The sequence below is a fragment of the Drosophila elegans genome, unplaced genomic scaffold, assembly GCF_018152505.1.
Source record: "Drosophila elegans isolate 14027-0461.03 unplaced genomic scaffold, ASM1815250v1 contig_476, whole genome shotgun sequence".
Lineage (NCBI taxonomy): Eukaryota > Metazoa > Arthropoda > Insecta > Diptera > Drosophilidae > Drosophila > Drosophila elegans.
In genome coordinates, this window is record NW_024545863.1 from 19668587 (window position 1) to 19686992 (window position 18406).

General features: G+C 41.7%; 4 protein-coding genes across 5 annotated transcripts; 1 reads left to right on the forward strand and 3 right to left on the reverse strand.

Moving 5' to 3' along the window:
• The first annotated feature begins 119 nt into the window (after nt 1–119).
• LOC108139264 lies at nt 120–5822 on the forward strand. Of its 2 annotated transcripts, XM_017261951.2 has the most exons (5): nt 120–656; nt 720–2023; nt 2290–2428; nt 2728–3102; nt 3942–5822. In XM_017261951.2, exons 1-5 carry the CDS (start codon nt 515–517, stop codon nt 5450–5452), a joined length of 3471 nt encoding a protein of 1156 aa, XP_017117440.1. In that variant the 5' UTR covers nt 120–514; the 3' UTR covers nt 5453–5822. The 2 variants fall into 2 exon arrangements, with proteins under 2 accessions (XP_017117440.1, XP_017117441.1); XM_017261952.2 differs by lacking the exon at nt 2728–3102.
• A 1040-nt stretch (nt 5823–6862) lies between these two features.
• Nucleotides 6863–11084, reverse strand: LOC108139265 (histone-lysine N-methyltransferase PR-Set7). Its single transcript, XM_017261953.2, has 3 exons — nt 10932–11084; nt 10311–10706; nt 6863–10251 (listed from the first exon to the last, which is right to left on the reverse strand). Exons 2-3 carry the CDS (start codon nt 10567–10569, stop codon nt 8429–8431), a joined length of 2082 nt encoding a protein of 693 aa, XP_017117442.1. The 5' UTR covers nt 10570–10706; nt 10932–11084; the 3' UTR covers nt 6863–8428.
• Nucleotides 11085–11827: 743 nt separating this feature from the next.
• On the reverse strand, nt 11828–12944 carry LOC108139140 (pro-corazonin). The gene is made up of 2 exons (XM_017261755.2): nt 12665–12944; nt 11828–12272 (listed from the first exon to the last, which is right to left on the reverse strand). Exons 1-2 carry the CDS (start codon nt 12880–12882, stop codon nt 12008–12010), a joined length of 483 nt encoding a protein of 160 aa, XP_017117244.1. The 5' UTR covers nt 12883–12944; the 3' UTR covers nt 11828–12007.
• Nucleotides 12945–13535: 591 nt separating this feature from the next.
• Nucleotides 13536–18048, reverse strand: LOC108139364. Its single transcript, XM_017262090.2, has 8 exons — nt 17498–18048; nt 15841–15954; nt 15586–15789; nt 15485–15529; nt 14567–15183; nt 14388–14505; nt 13985–14141; nt 13536–13920 (listed from the first exon to the last, which is right to left on the reverse strand). The coding sequence occupies exons 1-8, from the start codon at nt 17916–17918 to the stop codon at nt 13794–13796; spliced, it is 1803 nt and encodes a 600-aa protein (XP_017117579.1). The 5' UTR covers nt 17919–18048; the 3' UTR covers nt 13536–13793.
• Between the last annotated feature and the right edge of the window lie 358 nt (nt 18049–18406).

Consider the following 18406-nt stretch of genomic DNA (forward strand, 5'->3'; position numbering starts at 1 on the left):
AGTTTGATAAGAAAAACCAAAACAAAATACACACGTAAGAATTTATAAATCCAATTAGCCAATTGACAATCAAATTCAAATTTCCTGTGTTATCAAAATGGCGCAACGTTATGCAACACTGTTAGATTCCCAAAAGACAAACGGTCCCACTAAAGGCAGAACGCAACCTGGAAAAAAGTATTGTTTTCGGGAAAACATGGATAATTGCAGCTAAAACGCGACTTGCAAATTTGGCGAAAACATTTTTAGAGCCACCAAGAATCCGGCAATTCGGCGGAACCCAGAGACAAATGAAAATTGACGCGTGTTAAATGCAAACAAGAAAATTCCAGCACAGACCTTGAGTGGCGCACACACTCCCACACCTCACCTGCGTCACACATACACACACGCACACCGATAAAGAGCAAAAGGGAGAGAAGATCGAAACGTTCCCTATTTTTTTTGTTGGTCTTTTTTTTATAAACAGGAAGTGGATTTTAGGGGATAGGGGATCCTTTTTGCAGCTGGCAATATGGTGAACGTACCCCCGCTGCTCTGCAGCACCCCGCCTCCCATTGATTTCGGGGATGACGACGATTCCGGTTTGCAATCCACAATCCACTTGGACGAAAATGACGAATACTCTAATTTTGGCTTAGTCAGCAGCTCGAAAGGTAAGCCTGACTGCGAACTACCCTCCCCTCACACCTGGTACTCACGCAAAGCCCACTTTTTAGAACCCCCTCCACCACCAGATCCCGTTGAGGAATTTCGAGAAAAGCCACCGGATTTGCTGGAAAATAAACAAACTGCAGAGGCATTCAATTACCAAGTAAAGCAGGCGATGGATTATGATGTTTATCGAGAAGCGGCACCACCCACTCCGCCCCCTTTAGGTCTGGAGCTCGAGGAGGAGGAACTGGAGGAGCAGGTGCCCTCCTTAAAGCTGGACAGCCTAAGTCTCTACTCCACGGAAAGCGTTTCCGCCGCCTCCACACTCTCACCCACTGCGGAAACGGAGGCGGTGGCTCCGCCCGTGATGCAACCAACCAAAGCCCCTGTCCTCAGCCACCAAGTCACGCTGGAGGATGTGTCCGATGACAGCGACGAGGAGTGCTCGCCAAAGAAGCCCAAAGAACTATTTATACACGAGGGAGCCGTGGATTTCTTTGCCATCGAGGTGCTGGCCACACCAACGCAACCAAATGAGGGGCTCCAACAAAGTCCAGGAAAAGAAAAGGCTCTAGAGGATACTCCCCAACATGAAGAAAGCTTTAGAAGTTCGGAACACCAAGTGGAATGTTCAAATAACTTAGCGAAACCACTGGATAACCAGAAACAAAGCTTAGCAGACCCACAAGAAACCCCCAACCATTGGTGTAAAATAGCGGATACTGATACATTTCATTTTGGAAACTTTGAAGCGCCACCAAAAGACTCAGTACCCAATCAAGTTATCCCAGAATGTCAAGATGACGAAGAAGATGAAGATGACTTTGGGGACTTCGGAGATTTCTCAGCTACAGAACCAGAAAAGGATGCCAAAGAAACTCCAACGACAGCTCTTCCTGTTAACTCTGTCTTTGAGGCACCGTCTTTGGATTTGCAATCATCAGTAGGTACAGAAACTCTGGATGTATCTTCAAAGCCGCCTCAGCCAGAAGGAGCAGATGATGGCTTCGATGACTTTCAAGAGTTTGCCACACCTACGCAAGAAAGTCCTGGTCAAAACGAAGACGACGACGATGATTTCGGTGACTTCTCAGAGCCCGTAGTCGGTTCCATTTCAGTACCTCCACCACCGCCGCCAGCCGCTGTCCACCTGAGCATCGATGAACGGGTGAAACCGATATTGGAGATGATGTTCCCACAATCAAAGGAGCTTCAAAGCACGAGTGTGGATATACGAAAGCCATTGGCGCAGTGCCAGCGATTCAACTTCGGTGCAATTGAGCATGCGCAGGCTTTGGAGTACCAGTGGAGCAGCTCCGAGATGAGGCATGCGCTCGTTCGATCGCTTGGCATCGATTCCAGGAATATAGTAAGTCTGAAAACTTTTTAGATTGAGTTGCTGTCTTAAAAGTTGAGAGGCAGAATTAATTTTACTAGAAATGTAATTCATTCACATATTAAACAAAGACTGAAAACATTTAAAAGCCTGTCCTATCCTTAAAGTTTGAACTGTCAACATAAAAAGGTTTATATTGGAATTAATAATAATAATAAGTGGATATGTTATGTGTATATTATAAACCCTAATCATAGTATCTGTCAAGTTTAATTTATTTTATTTCCTACAATATATAGCTCTTCGGCGACAAGTGGAACTCATCGATGCCACGTTTTGCCGCCAACCTGAGCTTCGATCCACTGAAGCCGATGAAACCGCTCTCGAGCGGCGCTACTAGCACCCTGGAGTCGATCTCCAATCCCAGCAGCTACCAGGGTGAGTTTCCATAATTCTTTGCGAGATTGTTCCACTTAGTTGCCGCAAATTAACCGCTACACAAGTTTCGTAACTCGAGAAATTGCCACCCTTATCGCCTAACGCTCGCTTTACTTTCAAACGCTTTTCGTTGCCTATTTCCCGATCCTATTGACACACGCTTCCCGGATTGGCCTGCCGTTCGATTGGCTGCTCCTTTCTATAACTTTTCGTTTGCCTTGTTTTTCTTGTGACCACATTTCTTCTAACTATCTCAACAAACAATCAAAAAGTTTATCCTTACGATAAATTGTATCTAGAATCACATGTACAGACATTACAATTGGAACAACTAGACCAACTAACGGTGGTGGCTAATGCTGATAAAATAAATCTTGTTACCTCTAACTCCCACACCAATAACAACAACGATAATGGTGACAACGACGTTCCTGCTTCCGTTGACCAACTGGATGATAAACCACAACCACCTGTGATGGATTTGACGACCAATAACAATCACAATTTGACAATCGATTTGCACCACTCTCCTCCACTCACACATTTTGCCACCATCTGCAAATACAACAATAATGTCGATAATAACAATCTTAACAACAATCATGCAAATACTGCAACAATGACAATAACAATTAACACAAATCTCACTGCTCACGACGCCTTGCTGGATTTTAGTAAGTTTCGTTGGCTCTGTGCGTGTGTTGTAGTCTTTTCTCCTCCTTTTTCGGTTTGTTCAGTTTCGGTTATCTATATACTTCTCAGCTCTATTTCTATATCTACCTGTTCTGTCCTGTCCACCCAGATCCACAGTTTCCCGATTCTTGTTACTTTGGCACAAAGCATCCGATCTCAGCTAGCTCAGTTCAAGCACAAGTAGTTGAAACCCACCCAAGACCTACCTTCATTTTCACATTTTTCTTAGCTAGATACAATTCATACTAATCTATATTGTTCCCAATGTAAGCCATCATCATCTGATGTGTTCCTGAAATCTCTGGCAACTCGAAGGTTATGCTACACAAGTAGAATTCTTTAAGTAAATACTCAACAACAGTAAAATCATTATATTAAATTGGCGAAAAGATTCCCGTAGTAATATTATTTTCAAAGAAACATTTGGAATACGTGTAGAGATTTTTGCTTGTAAAAAGAGATTTTTCTTTCAGATTTGTTAAAAAGAACTTAAACAAACTTCATTTATATATGTTCTAAATATCAAATTAAACTGAAGATTCAATTATAAATATGTAACGTAGTTTGCTAATAGTTTTTCCTACGATGTGTTTTGAAAACAACTCTATACTACCACCGTAATTTTAGCATATACATTTATTTAAATAATATGGATATTATGATTCTCAATTTTTTGTTTAACACCCAGCAGTGGTTTTCGAAATATAAATATTTCTTCAACATAACAGATGACTATAGACTAAGCTTTACAAAGATATCAGATTATATTTAATTGTAATCATGATGACAACGAAGTAATTGTTTTCTTTTCTCCGCACAGGACTGGAAAACTCAACCGCAGCACCGGCGAGCCAAACTGAAACGCGGACTGGCCCGCCTCATGGGGAAGAGTCCTCCGGCTCCGGCTCTGGCTCCGGTTCCTCCAGCAACTTCGACGGCGAGGAGCGACAGAACCATATCTACAAGTCATCTCCAATCTCCGGCTCCGAGTCGAACCATCTTGAACCCGCAACAGCGCCACCAGCAGCAATTGTTGCTCCAGCAGCAGCGACGATATCGACTGCTCTACCAGCAGACAGCTCTGCCCACCAGCTCAACGGCGGTGAGCAGCTGCATCAGCAGCGGTCGGAGCAAGAGCAGTTTGATTTGAGGGCCACGCCGCCTGCTCAGGAGGAGATGGTGGGCAGCTCGATAGCCAGCTATGCGGTGCCGCTGAAGGAGACCCACATATACACACCCTCCAAATCGGATACGGCAGTGGCCAAGACCACTACATTGGCACCCATTGATTTCGACTACGAGATGGCGGCCACGGGCATTATTATCGATGAGACGGTGGTCAAGAAGGAGTATCGTGATGTGGAGTACAAGCCACCATTTGGGCTGGACTCGCCCAGCAAAGTGAGTGGCAACGGTGCTGCCAGCAACTTTGAACTGCCGCCGCAGGCGGAAGAGGATGACTTCAGTGACTTTCAATCGATGCCGGCGCCCAGGTCGCGGATCGATACACCCACGTTTGGCGAGCAGATGATCCTCAGTCCGGCCATATTGCTGCCCCAAGCCATACCGCTGGCCAAGAAGCAAGCGGCGTCTATCGAGTGGGGAGACAACGCTATGTCCAGCATTAATGCCGAGGAAATGGCCAGGATAGAGGAGTTGTTTTCTTCGCAAGCCAAACCCCTTACGATAAGTGCTTCAGTGGCCAAGAAACCAACTCCTCCGAAGATAGTTCAATCTCAGTCTCAAGAGGATGATGAATGGTCGGATTTTGTCTCTGTTCCAGTTAACCAACAGCATCAGCAGGCACAGCAACAACACTCAATCTCTAACAACAACAATAACGTAAACAGCAGCCTGAGAAAGCCAAATGCAGCACCCAAGGAAGATGAGTGGTCGGATTTTGTGAGCAGCACTCCGCTGCCCTCTCGTCCGGCACCACAATTCAATTCCGGTGCCTGGCAGAGCGCTAATTTCTACAACAATCCGTTGAGTTTGTACCAAGCACAGCAGCAACAGCAACATCCCCACAGCAACCTGGTGCCCAGCAGCATCAGCAGCAACAGCAGCAACAACAACAATGTGCCAGCCATTCCACAGCAAATACACATCATGCATGACTTTTCGACGGCGCCCGTTTCTGGAGGTTTGGGTGTGGGTGCCACAACCTATCAGCAGCATCATCAGCGGCAGCAGTTCCAGATCGGCAACGCCAAGGTGGCCCCACGCATCTCCCTCATTCCCGATCTCAGCTTTGTGGCTCCGGCTTTGCCCACAAATGCTGGTGCTTTCATGGGTGCGCTTCCGAAACCGAGTTTTGGTGCCAAGAAATGACACAAGAAGCTGAGGGTGGGCGGTGGGCGGCTGCCACAGCAGCAGCAGCACCGGCAGCAGCATGTGGGCGGACCACGCCCACTGGGAGGCGGTGAGGCCACCATCCTCACGTAGGCAAAAAGGGGGTGTGTCCGTGGGCGAGCCAGTCAGTATTATGAATCCGTCTGATATTTACCATAAACCGAACCGTCACACACTTAGTTTGATGCAAACTGTGTTCCATGTTGTTGTCGTTGTTGTTGACGTTGTCGTTGGAATAATTGTTGTTATTGTTGTGCGTGCATGTTGTTGTTAGTCGTAGATTCGGATTTAGAAAAAAGAAATGGGCAACAAAAAATTAAACCATGTTGTGCAATATTTCGATTTTAAATTTATGTTGTACTTAATTTTGACACAAAAAAAAAACAATTCCGAAATTATTTTTATGTAGTTAAAAGCATATTTTGTTAAACGAGAAATTATTAGATGGGTTTTGAATTTTTATAAAATATTGCGGAATGTAAATTGTATTTAATATCGGGAAATACAATTTATTTATACAAAAATCAAATTGAAATCGTAAGATTTTTTTATTACTTGTAAATGTTTTTTTTTAACCCAGTGAATTTCAAAAGCTGTTTGGAGTGTTTCTGTAAACTTGAGGGATTTTAAATTTTAAGCTTAAGAGCATTCGATGCTATACTTCCGGTCATATCAATATACCATCTTAAGATTTACGTTAGATGACCAAAACAAAAGATTAGAAAATTAATAGGATAGTTTTCAAAAATACCCCAAACGATTTCTGAACTAAAAATTCCAAATCCGCTCTATTTTACAAAAATTAAAACTAGTAAAATTCCATGATGATTTTAGCTTTAATGATTCCAAAATCCGCACCCTACATTGGCCAGCAAAGTCAGAATACTCCACCAATCTGAGGACTGAACGCTAGAAAGCATTCCACAGACTAACTTCACTTTTTGTAACTCTCCCAAAAAATACTCCAAAGCGAATGCGGGCTACCACATTGAAGAAAACCCAACCCGCCTGTTGCGAATTTTTCTATATTGTGTACTTAAACCAACAAGAAAAGCGAACTAACCAAGCAAATATAGTTAACGTTGTAAATGTAATAGGATTTGTTAGTTGATAGAAGAACTCCCGTGCATTCCAAGTGTAAATGAGTGTGTCTGTTTGCCATGATGATCTCCAGAAAATCGCTGGAAAACGAAACCCAATCCGCTCCAGTTCTTGATTATTGTTTTTTCGTGTTAATGTGTTTTCATTTATTTATTTTACTTTATGTTACGCACTTTAAGTTGAATGTGTGTGTGTTGCGTGTGTGTCTGAAAATTATAAACAATTTATCAACTAAAACTAAGTGTTTGATGTAATCATATGTTTTTAGACTTAAATGTAAATTACAAATAGTTTTCCATTTGTTTTGTTTTATTTTGCCAAGTCAATGAAAAAAGGTAAAAACAAGAACATGATTATAGATGATTGCTGCTTGATTTAAATAAATGAATTAACTATGTACTAGAACATATTAAAATATATTTACCATATTGTATAATTAAAATATATGCGCAGATTAAAATAAACCTATTTAAAAAACGAAATCCTTCAGTATTGGAGCATTCATTGAAATACAGAAATCTGGGTAAGGGTAGGGACAACACAAATTTGAACTCTCTTTCGCTAAATTATATAAGCCGGATTTCTGGGACGGGGCGAGGTGATCTATCGTTAAATATATATATATATTATATGGGTGTACTAGTGAGTGTGTGATTGAAACCTGCGTGTGAGTAGAGAGATTATTCGTAAATTGAAGCACTAGGTGTCCAGCAGTCCACTACTCTCCTGGAGAAGCCTCGCGAATTAATGAGTGTGTCCATGATTTAAATCAACAATTTCGTGTCAGTTCCTAGAGGTTTGGGGCAGGTGCGAGGGGATGTATAGCACTATGGCAGTAAATAGTACGTAATAGTTAGAAATTACACATGTATCTAATATAAATATCTATATAAATAGTGTACGATCGATTTTTATCAATGTGAATGTGGATCTTCATTAACATTTTCATGAAAATCATCATCTCTCTAAATGGTCAACAGTTTTCTTTTTCATTCTATTATCTTAAGATGCCTTAATGCTCAAGCGCGTTGTTTTGTGGTATTATAGTTATTATTATCTCTCCTAACTTAAGCCTTGCTCTAACATAATGAAACGCTAACAAACCAAAAAAAATATGCTCATGAGTGTATGGAGACATGGGGGTGTAAGTCTTTTGACAAAGAATCTAAGGGGTGAATCGTAATCGTTGAATTTTAAGGCATTTTGCTTTAGGGATATTGGGTCTAATATCAATTTACAATCTCTGTAGTCTAGGTCTTTTTGATAATTTTGTTCTTATTAGTTAATTTCGGTTATTTTACTAAACCAAGAGATAAGCTGGATTTGTATCTTTGTTTGGAAACGGATAAGACCCAAATTGACATTAGACCAATTACTGAGGCAAACTTGTTAGAATTTACACTGATTACTTTCCGTCCCTGGCTAAAGCCACCCTAGAGTGAGGAGTGCGTTGGGTGCCGCTATCCGTTATGATATTTTGAACTAACAGTTTACATACTTTTCCTCAAATAAGATCTAAGCTCGGGGATGCCCAGAACTGGTCGAGTTCTTTGTTTCATTTTGATTTAAATTGCCGGAATTAAAATTGATTAAATTGGTCTTACCAAAAGTAATTGAAATTATTAAGTAAATCCAATTCCGACAAAATATACCAATGGGAACAGGGGTGAAAACAATTTTGTTATAGTTCAAGGCGAGCCCATCTACGTACAAAAGCTAAGAAATAATCCCTAGGACCTAAAACATGTTTAGCCCTGGCATTATTTGAAAGATTCTCTACCTCGAACATGGTAAATAGTCTTCGTTTTAAGGCTGAACCGCATCCCCTTTTGCGAGCTCCTGGAAAGCTCTTCCTCAGAAGGCCAACCAGGGGTGGTGCAGCAGCGACTCCTTGGAGCGATCGCCATAATCGTAGGTCAATTCCTCGCCCGGCTCGATGTCGTCCTTGGCCAGGAGCACGAGATGAGGCCGCTGCTTGATGGGCACCACCTTGGTCATAAGGTTGCCGTTACGCGAGTGATTGATTAGACGCCCCAGCTTTCCGGTGTCCACGGTGGCGTCGATGCAGTACTGCTGGTTCTTGTGCTTGAAGTAATACATATAGCACCCGGCATTCTCGTCCAACGCATAGCGTTTTTCCCGATCGCCGGCCTCGCTGATTGAGATGAGATCTCCCACGTACTCGACCACAAACTCGTTCCTTTTAAAGGGCCGCTCGGCGACCACACCTCTTCCCTTGCCCATGAAGTGGCGGACTTGCAGGCCCTCGCAACGCTCCTCGAGCACGGCCTGCTCCAGACCTCGCATCCATTCCTCCTTGACGACCGTCTTGGTCTTGCGTACGCTCCTGCGCACCGGGAAGAAGTCGGTCATCTCACGGTTGCCATTGGTGGCAGCCAAAGGCAGCGGTGGTTGACCCTTCGCTGGCCCCTTGCTCTTGGGCTTTGATTTTACGGGCGCTGGCTTGAGCATGGCTTTCATGCCCGTTTTGTTGCTGTTGGCTGTGGCTGGTTCTTTGTTCTGGTTTTCCCGCTCCTCGGCGGCCTTAAGCAGGGCATGAACATCGTCCTCGTCCTCCTCTTCATCATCGTCGTCGGCTAGCACCACTACGATGTCATCCTGCTGCTGCTGCTGTGGCTGTGGTTTCTGTAGCTGTGGTTGTGGCTGGTAAGGCGCTTGTGGCTTTGGCTGGTTCAGTCTTCGGCGTGACTTGCAGGCGGCCACCGCCGCCGTGGTGGCGGGCAATTTCCTTGGCGACTTGCGCGGCGACAGCGGATCTGTGGATCCGCCTTTGCAAATTCCTCCGGTGGCCTTCAGACCCGTCTTGATGGGCGATGGGCACAGTATGCGATGCGGAGTGGCTGGCTTCCGGCGTCGAGCTGCTCCTGCTGGCGATTCTGTGTTGGCAGTGAGACCGCAGGCCACGCCGCTGTCACAGGAACTGCTGTCGTGCTGTTCCAAATCGAAGTTTGGCCCAGCCAGCGGTTCCTTTTGACCGTTCAGGCTTACTATTTGATTAAAGCGCCCGTTAAGGCAGGCATTTAGCACCGATGGTGGAGACGAGAATACGGCTCCCGCTAGTTCAAAACTCCGGTTGATTTTTATGCTGGAGGCTTTGGTGGGCGTGCGATCTATGTCCAGAGTCAGCACGGGCTCCTGCAGGAATATGTTGTCGGTGCTGCTGCTGTGCGTAGAGCTATGACTGTCCCTCAGCGCGGAGCGATGTGTCTGAAAGTCAGCCAGGGAGCCCAGTCCTTCGTGGGTCTCGCGGGCCTCGTTGTTGTGGAGCATTTGAGGGATTTCCGGGATCTCCTGCATGGCCTCCAATTCATGGCGATAGCAGGGCGAGTCTGAGGAGGCTCTGGAGCTGCCATCAAACAACAGCTCCTCCACCACCTGCTGCAGTTCCTCGTCCATTAGTTTTTGCTCTGCCTTGGCATCTTCTTCATCTGCGAAGGCCAGGTGGTCATCTGTGTGCTGCAGCTGCTCCTCCTGCAGTTTTAGCTCCTCATCCTCTATGTTTAGCTGCTCACCCTGAAGATTTAGCTGATCGTTCTGCAGTTCTAGGTCCTGACCTAGCTCTGTGGGTATTGTCTTTTGGGAATCCTTGACGGCAGCATTGGCTTTGAAAAAGTTCTCAATGGTGCGCGTTTGCGAGCGAGTGGCCAAAGGTACCCCTAAAAAACAAGGGGGTTTAGCTACAGAAGATAACCTCAAAACAAACAGAGCCACCTACCTATTGTCCGATCCGCTTTGTTGTCTTTGTGTTGGCCTTTGTGGGCCATTGTGGTTTCCGGCAGCTGGCCATTTTCGCTGACCTTCATCAGTCGACAGTCTTTCCGCTTGGGGCTGGCAAAATATTGATCCTCCAGCAGATTTCCCGCCACATTCAGTGGCAGCGTTTGGTCAACCGGAAGGTCTGATCCCGAGGAGGCGCCGCCAGAGGAGGAAGTGGATTCCTTTGCGGGCCGTTGTCGTCTGCGCACCATTATCATTTAGGAAGTGTGGAATATAGGCGCGCGTGATCGATGGGCGGGCGCAGTGGGTGGGCGGTAGTAATCTTGGTTTCGTTGGCGCGTTTTCCTGGACACGCGTTTTTCCCACTCGCTCACGCACACGCGGAAAAAATTAGCTGAGGAAAATCAACAGAAAAAAAACGTAGAACTCATAAAACATTTGCACATTACATGTGTGTTTTTTTCTCTTTCTTTCTCTCTGCACTTTTCTCCTCTTCTCGCCCCTCTTCTTGCGTACAGTTTTCGCCACTGAAAAAAACTTCGCCCGTCGATATTGTTGTTGTCGAGTTGTGCGAAGCAAGCCAAAGAGGAAGAAAACATTGAAAATCCCCGGAATTCACCTCGGTCGGAAACTGTCGTCATACGCAGCAGCGCATTTTTAATCGAATGCGATCGACTATATACATGGCAACATTTCAATGGCGGGGGAACTTAATTGTTGCACTTTTTTTCGGTTCTTCTTTGGATTTGCGTCGGTGCTAGTGGTGGATAAACGTCGATGCCAGCATCGGTGTCATCGATTGCTATCGACTTTTAGCACGTTTGGACCGATTCTTATCGACATTTTTCCCGTATCTTATCGACTTTTTCCCGTTTCGTTTGCTATTTATCGATTTTGAGTTAGATAATCATGAATAACACAAAAAATGCCTATAACATAGGTATATGTTTAAATACAAATACTTAGGGTATTCCTCGAACTGGCCCCTCCCTGAATTGTAAAAAATTCAACACACATTTTTGGCATGCGATAAAACAAACCAAAGTTGTTTTTTTTAATTATCAAATAGTCAAATTAAGCAAGCAGTTAAATTATTTTTTTAAATTTGTAGGACTAAAATCAAGTAAGCTTTTACTTTTTTTTAATTTTTCAAAATAATTTTCAATGTTTTGGGAATTAAGAAAACTTTTTTTTGTTTACTTTTAAAGCTATTAACAACTGAAGTTATAACACTAGTTTCTGGCACACTGATAAAGATATTTACGAGATCACAACTAAGCATTATACTTCAATTAAGCATTAAATATAAAAAAAAACCAAAAACATATTTAAAACCTTTAAAATTTTAATACTTTGTTATTGTAAAATTATATCATTCGCAATAATCACTCAATGCAGGCTGATTGTTAATTAGGAAGAACCTAAACAATTTAACAATAATAAATTTCAAATTTATTTTTTAAGTACACATTTAATAAAAGAATATTTTCGTTTTATAGTTTACTCGTTGTCTGAACATTTTTTTTGTGTTAATTTTTAGAAGTACAAGTGCGGCCTACTGAGATAAGACATAAGGTTGTTCATAAAAAGCCTAAGTTTTATTTAACATTTAATACAAGTTTTTTTTTTACATTTTTGTAGCATTTTTTGCTAGTTTAACAATAGCTGTCTCGTTCAACAATCTCCATGACTTGGCTAATGTTTTCCAAACAGATTTGGCTCGGCAGAAACAGAAGCTCCCCCGGCGGCATTTAGCTCCTCGAGCAGTTCATTCGACTGGCGATGTCGATTCGGGATATTGGCATTTGAGTATAAAACATTTTCGTTATTAATGTCGTTTAGTCTGGGATGGGGGTTGCTCTCAGGGTCCGCATCTGGCATCCGGTTGCGGTTGGCATTGAAGTCCGGAACCGTGGCACAGTTTCGACTTATCAATGAACGCTGGAGTTGCGACAGACATCTGTGAGAAAATATATTAAAAAAATTATCACTATCAATCTCTGTAGGATTTCTTTAAAGTAAAAATTTTAAAACTTCTTCCTTGAAATAACTTAAAAAACTTGAACTGTGGGGTGCTTTCTGAAATTACTTATGTTTTTAAACTAGGTAAAATAAATGTAATACAAGTGTGTAAAAGTATGCAACAATATATTTTTAATCTAAAAAACTTTTCAAAAGAGGGCGTTAGTATATGTATGTACTGCATACTTTTGGACATTTCTTTAAGTGTTTTCAAACCTTTTGTCATTTCTGTGGCCCCATTTAATCAAAATAAAAACAGTATTCTTAAAAAATTATCCTGATTAAATTTTTACGCTTTTGACAAATTAAAAATTTTGAGGTGGAGCTTACCGCTCCAGTCTGCGTTCGCTGCTCCAATCCTGCAGATCGTACAGATCCGTGAATCCCAGCTCGTTGCTCCGATGGAAGTGTCCGTTTGTCAAAAGAGGTGATCCAGGACTAAGTGCCCTTTTACCATTTGTCCAGCCGCGGGAGTACTGAAAAGTCTGTCCCATGCAGGCCATGGACAACGTGAAGATTAAGAGCGGCAGCAGCAGAAGGCGCAACATGTTTTTGCAGAAGGAAGTCCTGTTTACAGGACACTTGATTGGAATAGGGTCCTTTCGCGTTCGAAACACAAATGCGTCTGAGATTTTGAATGCTTCTCGACGGGCTTTTATATCGGTGTTGGGCCATAAAACATAGATGCCAAGGGATGCGTGATTTCTTTCAGCCAGAATCCTTGCTTCGATGCCCCCAGAAACACACACTTACGCAGATTAACCAGGGATTATTAGCACCCAATTGTTTCAAGGCGGCAGTTAGCACCCACATATGGCCACGCCCCCTGCCCCTGCCATCGCCCACTTCGCGCCAGCTGGCTGCTCAAACTGAATGCATTTGCTGATTGGAAAACTACCCCTTTTTCCAGGGAAAAACAAAAGGCGGGTGGCGGCAGAAGTAAAAGGCTTAAACTAAAAATATTGTGGCCGAAAAAAGTAATTTGTGCCCATTGCCGAAGGGAGTAAAGTGTCCAAATCAGAGTTGGTCCACCTTTAGATAGCCTTAGGTAATTGAATTTGTGGGGATTTACCAAAAATAGCATTTATAAAAAAATACAGAAGTGAAAATACATTTTTCAGGTATAAGGCAACATTTAAAATAAGTTAAAGACTAGTTACCAAAAATAGCATTTAAATAAAAATACAGAAGTGAAAACACATTTTTCAGGTATAAGGCAACATTTTAAATAAGATTAAAGACTAGTCACTTGCAGTGGTTATAACAAGTAATTCAGTTTTAAGAGCACATCACCATTTTATCAAACACGTTTTTGTTTCAGCATCTGAGAATGCTCTTACCTACTAAGATCTCTTGCAAACATATTTACAACACATAAACATTGTTTATAAACATACAAAAATATAAAATTCATATTATAAATATAAAAAATATATAACACGGACTGGCATTAACTATGTTATAGACTAGTTATTTCGCTATCGGGCACATGTGCACCATTTGCACCATTTGCTCCATTCTGCTCCAGCTCCACGGCACTCTTTTGCTCATTGGCCTTTCGGCGCTTCAGGAGGAAATAGCACACACTAGAATTTAAAAATGTAATTTATTGTAGCCCCAAACAAGTAAAGCCAATATAAAAGTACTTACACAAAGACCAAAACGTTGGGTATATAGAAAATTTCGCCAAACAGCCAAATTGCACCTGGGAATGAATCAACCGTGCTTTTATAGATTTCACTAAAAATTGGGGGGAAGATGAATTGGGCAATTGGCTCACTGATGCCAAAGATGGAGTACATTTTGCCTGCAATCGAATAATATTTGCAATAATTATAGCTTTTAAATAGTAAGGGGAAAAAATCTCGAGTACATTTTATTAAATAAAGGTATTAAAAAAAGGTAAAGAGGCATCTAATGATCCTATCTTTAGAAACCATCTTATGTCATCTAAATTTAATTCCTTTACATTACTTTGTCAACTTTTTTAATTTAATTTGGTTAGCTTTTCTTTTATTTTATAAGTAACTTTTAACTTTTTAAATTAACTTACTCAGCTCATCGCCAGCTACGATGCTGGAGCCGATGGTCTTGATGGCTATCACTCGCAAACTGACGAACATGTCCACCACTCCAGCCACATAAAAAGAGGTGGTGGTACTGGAAAAAGCCTGCAGAAACCAATCCATACTTAGTCGAAACCTTTAGTCCATATTCCATTTAATTACTCACATAAAGCACGCGGGAGCAGACAATAGACAAAGCGGATAGCATTCCGATCATGGAGTCGGAAAATTTGAGCAGCTTGCTCAGAATAGCGGTGCCAATGAAAGTGCCCACCAGTGCAGCACCACTGGACAAGGTCAGGTAGATGCTGAAGTCGTTGCCATTCCAGGCGAGCTTCTTCAGCGTGAATCGGTACCAGTAGTCGTTCTCCCCGGACGTGGGACCCACGGTCAGGAAGTAGGCACTCAGCAGGAGGATCAGCAGCATGCGTCCGTTGTTGGGTCGCTTGATCAGAGGAAAGCGGATGCAGTCGAGCACTAGTGTGGGATCGAAGAGTTCCTTCCAGATGGAGCGTTTCGGAGGCACCACCTCCACTTTGGGCTCCATGTGCGGAGTCAGCTGGAAGTTGACATTCTTGTTTCCCTGCTGTTCACCCACATTCGTGGTCTCGTAGGCCATGTTATCGGTACCCCGCTTTGGTGGCAGGGTAGTGGGCAGTGGTGGTGGCTCATTTGCTTGGCCGCCATTCGTAGCAGTCGACGGCGTGGTCTTCACCTCTTTTATAAAGAAAATAATGTAAAATATCGCAATCAGCTGGAAAGCTATGGCTGAGGCAAAGGACCCTGAAAGAAAGGTTAAAAGAAAATCAGTGTCAAGCAAAAAGGTAAGGTAACTAAAAATAAAAAAAAGATTTAAAACTATGTTGTACATGTCGGAAATTAATGCAAAAAAAAACTTTTTATTATGATAAGTCACAAATAAAACATTTATTATTTAAATATTGTAAAGTAGGCTATTAATTTAAAGTTCTTAGATGCTGACATTAAAAAAAAATTGTGGCAAAAGTACAACTTCTGGCAGATATGTATGGTTCTAGAGATCAAAAAAGATTAAAACGCTCTAAGCGAAGCGAATGATACTTACATGTGTATCCTAAAGTAGTAAAGAGCACTCCACTTATCGGTTGACCTAGGAAAGTAAGCAATGAATTATCTTCATTTCATAATTCTTTGATTATAAAATACCTATGAATGGAACTCCTGTGACGAACATAGCAAAAATGCCAAAGCGGAAAACTCGATCCTCCTCGGGCGTGGCTATGGTGATATAACTATAAATTGCCATCAGACAGAAGGTCAATCCGCCGAAAAGAGCTGGAACGATGGCCTCACAATAAGCACCAAACTCCATGGGAAGCGAATCAAAGAAAATTGATGAGATGATTTGACCTAAAATATTTCACAATTATTTATTATTATATTGAAAATTAAACTACTTACATGTAAAGGATAGTGCCTCTCCAACAATTGGCATTATCATGCAGGGCTTGCGTTTATTATATCGATCAGCCCATCCTCCGGCGAAAAGGAGCACAATCAGTGGGAAAATTGCAGCTGTTGAGGAAATATGGTGAAATTTTCCATTAACACTTGAGTTTACTGCATAAACTTAAGCTAATATGCAAATACAATCATTTTGGCATTTTGTCGACGCAGTGTTAAACATATAAAACTGGATTTTACGTGCTAAAATATTTGACAAAAATAACTCGTTCTTGAAAATAATCTGCTTAAAGCAATAATTCCCACTTTTGATTAATAATTGTGTGATATAGGACTTAAATTTATTATTATTTTATTTGTACATAATATTACCAATTACACTACATGTCTTGAGATCTTAAGATACTATACTTTTGTTGTTATTATTAATAAGCCAATTTGAAATCCTATTGTTTTCATTCTTAATAATTCAATATTTTCTAGTACATCTTAAAGATGATTTAAATGTCGAGAAATAAAGATAATATATTGTTTTTACTTTTTTATTGAAACTTGTTATCACAATAAAACAGTCCAGGCAAAGTTGCATTTAAACAATAAAAGCCTTTAATACTTATACCAACAAATTTTGAAATTGAATCTATGACATGACGTTTTAATTATTTTAATTATCGCTCTCTGATGCAATGCATTTTAATGAACCTGGCGTTTGTTGAAGTTATTAAACAAGAAGACGTTCTCTGGCGCAGAGAACCGGAATTCCGCGTAGCTGTATGCAAATGTCATTTTCGCATGGCGCTTTTGCTAAATTGGGAATATAAAATATTATCTATGGCTCGAATGAAAATGCCAATGACAATGGCAGTGAACCCACGAAAGTCACTCAAAACATATCGTTGTAAAGAACAGGTTTGGAGCGATTACGATTACGGGCCAGCCACTAGGCTAAGGCCTTTAGAAGCGGCTCTAAATTAATCACCCAACGATGTTATGGGGGAATTTTTGTTAGCACCATCAGAAGCGAAAGAGAACTCATGAGCGAATCAATTAAAGAAGGTAATTAGATGTTCGGATAACCGCTAATTTCCGACGACATCCATCAAAAGACACGGATTCTTTAAATGAAAAAAATGTACACCGGGACAAACACAAAAAATAAAAGAGAAGATTTTAAATGTACATCTGTCTTCCATATTTAGAAAAATCACATGCACTTTTAGAAAACATTTGTAACTTGCTTAAATGAATATTTATTTTTCTACATTTTTAAAAATGGTATAAACTACGAATATAACAAATCCTTCATCAATATGTTTCTTAATTAGTTTTTATGAGAGCAGTAATAAACCTATATAGCTATTGGAAAAATATGACCAAAACTTTTTACATTTGGCTGCCCCTAATGATCGTATATCTTTACTTTATTGTTAAACGAATTTGTAGTGCTAATTTTTTCCCGTGCACATAGCGTTTGGTCATAATCCCAAGGGTTAAGCGAGATTTAATATGCAGAGGAGTCAAGATGGGAAAAGAATTCGAGTTTAATTTAAGCACAAACCTGAAATTTAAGCAATGCTAATGCCAAGCCCCAAACTCGTATACTTAATGAACGACTCGTGTTATGTATATGATATATAGTACTTGAGAATTTTACCCATCGGAGCACGTTTGCCGGAGACATCCGCCGCTAGGATCTGAGCCTCGAGTTCCGCCTTGCAGACCGTGTAATTGAAGCCAGTTGCTCCGATCACCAGGCCAGCAAGATCCGGCGTGGCGCCCTGGGTGGTGTTCTCGAAGTTGAAGTCTTCGCACTCGATGCCCAGCTCGGATTTATCCAGCATCGTGTCACAGACCACCTTGTTGTAACCCAGATTCACGCGACAGGCCTTGTCCAATGGGAAATTCTGCATTGCCACCGCATTGAACACGGAGGCCATAAAGTAGAAAAAGAAGAAGGGCTCGATGACCAGATAGTGGCGATAGCGCCATAATTTCTGGAAGTAGTTAAGCCTGGGCTCCGCATCCATCCCATTTCCATTCCCCGCCGTATCCCCCGATGACCTTGGCTTTGCCATTTTTTATAACACTTGTTTAATTCCTATAAGCTTTAATTTGTATTCGATTCGGTTGGTGTTGAGATTGCTCTAGCACATTTCAGCGATTTGATCAACACGTCGCACCAAGTTCTAAGCTCAGACTAAACTAAGCGTCGACTCCGGATCGGATCGGGCCAAGTCCGCTCAAATGGCCAGCCGCTTGATACGCACAAGAAACTTGTTCAATCATTTCTTCGCTGCTTTCGGTATTTTTTTTTGTGTTTGTCAGCTTCGATTAGAGCAGAACAATGATAAATATGAAGAATTGTCACCGGGCCGCGAACTATGGAATTTCGCATGCGCTCCGGCGAGATTCATTTCCCGCTCAGTTACAATTACAGTGGATGTCGACTATATGTCTATCATATAACACTATATCTTTTGTTCAATTAGATATGTTTATATGTATGTACATAGGTTTCAATCTTTGTTTACTTTTAAAGAATAAATTTAGTTAATAGAGAAAA

Bases quoted from the DNA above. Each gene is read 5' to 3' on its own strand.
- LOC108139264 (XM_017261951.2), top strand. From the start codon at position 515: ATGGTGAACGTACCCCCGCTGCTCTGCAGCACCCCGCCTCCCATTGAT. The intron at 657-719 runs GTAAGCCTGACT...CCCACTTTTTAG, and splicing joins CTTAGTCAGCAGCTCGAAAG to AACCCCCTCCACCACCAGAT. The intron at 2,429-2,727 runs GTGAGTTTCCAT...AATTGTATCTAG, and splicing joins CAATCCCAGCAGCTACCAGG to AATCACATGTACAGACATTA.
- LOC108139265 (XM_017261953.2), bottom strand. From the start codon at position 10,569: ATGATAATGGTGCGCAGACGACAACGGCCCGCAAAGGAATCCACTTCC. The intron at 10,252-10,310 runs GTAGGTGGCTCT...CTTGTTTTTTAG, and splicing joins CAAAGCGGATCGGACAATAG to GGGTACCTTTGGCCACTCGC.
- LOC108139140 (XM_017261755.2), bottom strand. From the start codon at position 12,882: ATGTTGCGCCTTCTGCTGCTGCCGCTCTTAATCTTCACGTTGTCCATG. The intron at 12,273-12,664 runs GTAAGCTCCACC...ATTTTCTCACAG, and splicing joins AGCGAACGCAGACTGGAGCG to ATGTCTGTCGCAACTCCAGC.
- LOC108139364 (XM_017262090.2), bottom strand. From the start codon at position 17,918: ATGGCAAAGCCAAGGTCATCGGGGGATACGGCGGGGAATGGAAATGGG. The intron at 15,530-15,585 runs GTATTTTATAAT...TTACTTTCCTAG, and splicing joins CACAGGAGTTCCATTCATAG to GTCAACCGATAAGTGGAGTG. The intron at 14,506-14,566 runs GTGAGTAATTAA...TGGTTTCTGCAG, and splicing joins TCTGCTCCCGCGTGCTTTAT to GCTTTTTCCAGTACCACCAC.